Below are 6,760 nucleotides of genomic sequence, written 5' to 3'. Positions count from 1 at the left end.
TAAGAAGAAATCTGGAACTGGGGTAGTAAAGAGAGCAATTGTGAAGTAAAGGAAATGCTCAGGGCAATTTGGGGGCGGCTGCCAGGCAGCCCTGGCTCTGAGCAACAACATCTGCAGTGGGACAGGAAACTCACAGCTCATAGGAACAAACTTTCTGGCTGACTGTAGAGGCCACAACAAACCTGAGTGGTTTCCTTTGTGTCCCCCAACCCTTGCTGACCCCAGGGGCTGATGGCATTTGTGCTCACTCAGCTCCATCTCCCCACAGCAGCACCATGGGGATGCTGACACCTGCTCTGTGCAGAGCAAACAGGGGCTCCTGAGCCAGTGCTGCCATGCCTGTGCCTGCAAGGATGCAGCACCCGTGTGAGCTGGGGGAGAGGCCAGGGCTGCAGAGGGGAGATGTTGTTGGCAGGTGCATGAGGACGCTCTGGGACGTTGCCCTGGGGTGTCCAGCGCAGTGGGGATGGATCAGCCCCTGCACTGCTACTCCTTGCCAGGGTGTCCCCCTTGCAGGGACCTTGCAGAGCACCAGCCATACTGTTTCCCCCAGCCTGCCTACGGCCAGCCTGGGGCTGCTCACGGGGGTTTTCTCTGCTCAGCACTGGCCTGGCCAAGTGCTCTGGAGAGAGCCTGGCCAAGGAGCCTCGAGCCCCCAGGCCCTGCCCTGAGGCGTCAGAGCTGCCCCAGCAGTGCCCATGGCCTGTCCCTGCTGCAGCCCCAGCACTGCCACCCCCAGGGCTGTGCCCGTCCCCACGAGCACTCAGGCCCTGCAGCAACACGAGGGGCAGGAGGGCAGCAGGACAGTGGCACAGGAGCAGCACTGGCAACACCAAGTGCTGCTGCTGCTGGGCACAGCTGCTATGCCAGCACTTATCTGCCCCAGCTCTGCACACAGACATTGCTGCTGCAGCTCCAGAGGACGGAACAAAAGGGTCATCTGTGGAGAAAACTTCACTGGGAAAGAAATCCTTCAGCTCATTCAAAGCCACCAAGAGGTCAACTCTCCTTGACATCAGCTGTGGGTCACAGTGAATGTAGAGGGAATCAAAATGAGAAATGGCACAAACGTTGGCTTTTTTTTGTGGTCAATATTTTGGATGTAAACTAAGACAACCTCCAATATGAATCCAACAAAAAGTATCAAATATGTTTTTAATGCAAGTGGTTTGCAGAAAATGGTAAGCAATTTACAGTTTCTTAACCCATCGAGTCATCAGTCTGCACATTGCAGCCTCGAGCTCCTGGTTCCTCAGGCTGTAGAGGAGGGGATTCAGGGCTGGAGGCACCTCCGAGTACAGAACTGGCAGGGACAGATCCAGTGATGGGGAGGAGATGGAAAGGGGGACTTCAAGTATGTAAATATAGCCGTGCTGGTAAAAAGGGAGATGACAGCCAGGTGAGGGAGGCAAGTGGAAAAGGCTTTGTGCCGTCCCTGCTCAGAGGGGATCCTCAGCACAGCCCTGAAGATCTGCACATAGGAGAAAAAAATGAACACAAGACAACCAAATAATAAACAGATACCAGCAGCAAGAAGCCCAAGTTCCCTGAGATAGGATTTGGAGCAGGAGAGCTTGAGGATGTGTGGGATTTCACAGAAGAACTGGCCCAGGACATTGCCATGGCACAGGGGCAGGGAAAATGTATTGACCGTGTGCAGCAGAGCATTGAGAAAGGCACTGGCCCAGGCAGCTGCTGCCATGTGGGTACAAGCTCTGCTGCCCAGGAGGATCCCATAGTGCAGGGGTTTGCAGATGGACACGTAGCGGTAGTAGCACATGACGGTCAGGAGGGAAAGCTCTGTTGAAATGAAAAACAGAAATAAAAAAAGCTGGATGACACACCCTTCATAGGAGATGTTCCTGGTGTCCCAGAGGGAATTGTGCATGGCTTTGGGCACAGTGGTGCAGATGCAGCCCAGGTCATTGAGGGCCAGGTTGAGCAGGAAGAAGAACATGGGGGTGTGCAGGTGGTGGTCGCAGGCTACGGCGCTGATGATGAGGCTGTTGGCCAGGAGGGCAGACAGGGAGATGCCCAGGAAGAGGCAGAAGTGCAGGAGCTGCAGCTGCAGCATGTCTGCAAATGGTAGCAGGAGGAGGTGGCTGATGGAGCTGCTGTTGGACATCGCACCACTCTGGGCATTCTGAGCTGTTAAAAGAAGATTTTGACCAGGTGGGAACAAATTATTTGAGCCAATCCTATGAAATATTCTTCAGAATACTATCAAATGATCTTCTCCTACTTTGGTAGTAATTCGTAAAAGTTTTTTATTTTTGAGTTTATAGTTTTGCTGCTGAGTTACTGGCTCAAATTCAGCATTGCTCTCAGCCAGGGATTTTAGAATCCCTTTGGGATAAAAGGCCTCCCTGTGCCCCAGTGCAGTCATCTGGTTCCACACATCTGCCCTTTGCTCATTACCTCCTGCTTTTACAGGGTTCTCACACATAAAATTTTCTTAAAAATACTTTTTCAGACTCCAGTTTCGAAATGTATCTCTCTAAATCCCCACATATTTTCCACTGCAGATGGACAAAAGGGATATTCAGGGTTGGTGTGGCTCTCTACTGCCTAGTGTTGTGCCTACTGGGAGCTATTTCTCTACAACCAAAGCTTGTCCCTGCCAGTGCTCCCAGAGCCCAGCCTAGCTGTGGGGGCTCAGCTCTGCCCTGCAGAACCCTCCCAACATAGGGCACTGCCCAGGGGCATCTCCCTGCCAGCAGGGCCTTAAGGGTAGCTCACACAAACTGAGATGTTGCAAGAGAAGGTGCTGCTGCTGCTGTCTGTAGGCAGAGGAGGGTGAGGAGGCACTTTGTGAGGGAGATCTGCGGCAGATCTGCTGATGCCCAGTGGAAGAGTGCAGGAGTCTCAGTGACACAGACACACCTGACAGCCCCTTTCCCTTGCCTTGAGGAGAAAGCTGAGAGCAGCCCTGGCCATGTAGCACGATCTGCACAGCAGGAGCAATCTGTCCTGATGGGGGTCACTCCTTCCACCATCTATCTTCTCTGCCAGGCAGGCTGAGAGCTGCCCCTGGCAGGTGGCACATGCCCGGGACTGGCCAAGAGTCCCTGAGGGCTGCAGGAGCTTGCTCTGCAGGACAGCCCTGGGCAGCCCCTGGCTGCAGCCCCAGCTTCAGCGCCTGCAGCATCCCTGGCAGCAGGAGCCATCCTGCCCTGTCCCTCTTGACAGTGCCCAGGGCAGCCCTGCTCTGCAACACATCCTCCTCCTCCTCCTCTCTGCTGTGCCTCAGAGAAACTGGAGAGTCCTCCTGACACATCCCCCAGGCTGTGGGCTGTGCTGGCTCCAGAGAGCCCTCCAGAAGCACAGGGGACACTGTCCGGCAAGCACAGACCCACATGGTCCAGGGTTGTGGAAATGTTTCCCCAAGTGAGGTCTCAGCTCAATGTCTTCCCAGCCCTGATTGCCTTCAGCCTGTCTGTGCCTGGCTCCTGTACCCTCAGTTGCCTGCTGGGCTGGGAGAGGAGCAGCTTCTCAGTAGAAATGTCTTTTAGAAGCTTTTCCTGGTTGCCATTATCTCCCTTGTGGCCAGGAGATAAAACACAGCGACTTGATGGACCCTCTCAGGAGTTTGGTCTTTTTTAAATTAGATTCAGTCCCTGAGAGAATGTTTTTCAAAAATCTTCTCAAGAACTCAAAATTAAATTGAAACGTGAAAGTGTCTTGAATTTTAAATGGGTCTCACTGAGAGACAGGACTGAGAAAATTCCCCAAGGTACCAGATAGAGCAGAACAATGGATGCACTGGTGAGAGGTAGGAACAAGGAAAGTAAAGGTGTCTCTGATGCTGAGCAAACCTGGATGTTTCATGAATGCAAAGGGCCAAGGCCCCAGCCCATGGCAAGGCAGATCTTGTCCCTCCCTCATTGCTCAAGGCTCTTCCTGGGCCACTGGGCTCTGGGGATGTGCAATGCCAAGGGCAGGATCATGGAGCGGCCCCTGCCAGGTGGCTGAGCAGGGACAAGGAGGCAATGAGGCCCCAGCACAGCAAGGCTCACTTGTCCTCTGATGGCCTCAGGCCCAGGGCCAGCAGCCATGGCCCAAGTGCTGCAGCAGTTGGCTCTGGCAGGGCCTTTCAGCTGCTGCCCATCCCTGTGCCCTCTGCAGCCCAGGCTGTCCTATGGTGTCCATGCCCTGCGCCTCTGTCCCTGCAGGCTGTCATCATCCCCCGGCTGTCCCACCTTTGCTGTCAGCTCTGCATCCTGCCTGCCTCTGCCTGGCCACACAAAGCCTTGGGCTGCTCCAGTCTCCTTCTGGGGAACGAGTTGCACCACAACCCTGCCCTGGGAGAGAAATCCATTTATCCTTGGCCTTCCCCAGCTCTTCCTGGCATTAATTCTTTATTTCTTCAGCTCTTCTCTGCTATGACAAAAGGATCCACCATCTCTGAAGCAATCCTTCCATCTCTCCCAGGTTTCTCATCGGCTGTCCTCAGACTCCACTCCACTGAGCACAGAGTTCCTTTGCCCCTATGCAGTAATCATGTTCTTGCAGCCGCTAAACCCCACCTTGGGATGTTTCTGGGCCCTCTCCAAGGTGTTGGCAAATTGAAACATTCTGCTAGTAGTATAAGGAATTTAGCAGAAGAACAAGACTGGTCAGACTTTTTTGTTCTTTCTACTTTTGTATGGGAACAATCCTTCCATAGATAGTATTTTGGAGGCCAAATCACAATTTTAGTCATGGCCCCTAGACGAGATGTTTGGTTCATTTCCATAGGTGGAAAGACGCAGTGCCCGAGTGTCTCAGGAGCAGATGAGAGGTGACCACCAGAGGCTGTCCTTATGCCTTTTGTCTGGAAAAAAAATCTTTCAATACAAGGAATTTTTAGGGTAAGTCCAATTTCAGCCATGGTCATCTGGAAGGAGGGAGGTTTCTTTTCCATAGAAAGAAAAGCACAGGGCCCCAGTGCTCCAGGGACTGATGAGAAGCAACTCTCAACAGCCAGGATCTGCCAGATCTGTGAGGTGGCCTATGGGAGGCCAAATGAACTAGACCTGTTCCATCTCCCCTTTGGTTCCATGGGGTCCCACAGTGTCACAATGGTCTCCATGGATCCACGGTGCCCTGCAGGATCACAATGGCCCTTTGGCTGCACAAGGCCCTTGTAAAGCAACCATGGCCTCTTGGTTCCACACAGCCCTGATGCTTCACACTGGCCCCTTGGGACTATGTGGCCCAGCAGTATCACAGTGATGTCCTTTGTTCAACAGGGTCCCCAGAGTGTCACAATGGTCCTTTAGATCCTTGTTACCTTGCAGTTTTACAATGATCCCTTTGATTCATTGTGCCCTACAGTTTCACAATGGTGCCTTGGTTTCATGCCTTCCCAACATGTCACAGTGGTCTCCACATGAAGGAAACCACGGAACCCCAGTATTTCAGGGCTGATGAACTGCAGTCACCGAGGCCAAGGCCAGCCAGACATGTCTGTAATGGCAACTTTTGTGTAGGAGCAATCTTTGGATATAGGACTTCTGGAGGTGGAATCCCAATTTTGGCCGTGGGCACCTAGAGAAAAGGATGGTTCTTCTCACAGGAAGGAAAGCATGGAGCCCCAGTGTTTCAGGGCAGAATAGAGGTGTCACCAGAGGCCAAGGTCAGCCTGTGTCCTGGTAACTTTTGTCTGAGAGAAACTCTTAGGGATAGGAATTTTGGGGAGGAAAGTATCAATTTTGGCCATAGGTGCCTGTGCAAGAGGGACTTCTCTTCCATAGGAAGGAAAGCACTGAGCCCCAGGGTTTGAAGGCAGGTGAGATCTGGTCCCCAGGTAGACAAGGGCAGCCAGACTTGTTGCTAATGGCAGCTTTTGTGTAGGAGCAATCCCTGGATATTGGGAATCCCATTTTGGGCATGATGCTTGAGTCAGAAGGGCAATTATTTTCCTTTTGAAAGAAAGCCCAGGGCCCCAGTGTTTCAGGGGCACATGAGAAAAACCCTCAACATGCCAAGGAAGTTGGACCAGTCAGGCCAAGCCAAACAGACCTGTTACCTGTTCCCTTGTTTCCATGGGGCCTGCAGTGTCACAATGGGATGTCATATTGGATCTGTTCCATGAGGCCAGCTGTGTCACACTGATCTCTTGTTTCCATGGGGCTTCACAGTGTCACAATGGTCCCTTGTTTCCATGACGCCTTGCAGTGTCAGAATGCTTTCCTTGGTTCATGGGATTGCACAATGACATAATGGCCCCATGGTTCCATAAGCTGCAGAGTGTCTCAACAGTCTGCATTATGAAGTGTCAAAGGCCTCTTGTCTGAACAATTCCCTGGTGTGTCACAATGGGGCCTCTTTCTTCCATGAGGCCTTGCAGTGTCACAGGGGTCTCCTTGGTACCACAGTATTGGGATATAAATACTATGAGTGACAGGGCAAATGAGAGATATTGTAAAATATGGTTTATTGCCTTATGGCATCAGTCTCATAGAAGGGTGAGACATTAATGGTGCTATATCCAACGCCGTAACAGAAGCTGCCTCATTCTCAATTACAATGTCTTATGTTAGTTTTAAGCCAATCAAATACTTCTAAAAAGCTTGCTAGTATCTTTTTATACCAATCATTTATTGCTTTCCTTTCATGGCTTTGCCAAAATGCGTCATTTTTCAGCCAATCATATAACACTTCAAAAACTGACATGAATACATCTTAAAGTTTTAACTAACTTTATAACAGGTTCTATTACTAAACTTTAAAGTATTTTATTATCTTCTTTAATATATTGCTTTGCTTACAAATTACA

General features: G+C 51.3%; 1 protein-coding gene across 1 annotated transcript in view; it reads right to left on the bottom strand.

Annotated features, from left to right (window-relative positions):
- Window positions 1–1,190: 1,190 nt before the first annotated feature.
- Window positions 1,191–6,760, bottom strand: part of LOC306815116 (olfactory receptor 14J1-like) — a gene marked incomplete at both ends in the record, with an annotated part of 389,316 nt that continues 383,746 nt past the window's right edge. Inside the window, one exon of the mRNA XM_079331742.1 lies at window positions 1,191–1,289. Within this exon, the coding sequence (XP_079187868.1) occupies window positions 1,191–1,289 (99 nt within the window). The remainder of the gene's footprint in view (window positions 1,290–6,760) is intronic.

This window comes from Erithacus rubecula, assembly GCF_903797595.1.
Source record: "Erithacus rubecula genome assembly, contig: scaffold_100_arrow_ctg1, whole genome shotgun sequence".
NCBI classification, from domain to species: domain Eukaryota; kingdom Metazoa; phylum Chordata; class Aves; order Passeriformes; family Muscicapidae; genus Erithacus; species Erithacus rubecula.
Note: the sequence above shows the minus strand (reverse complement) of the source record. Positions and strands in the feature narration are given on the sequence as shown.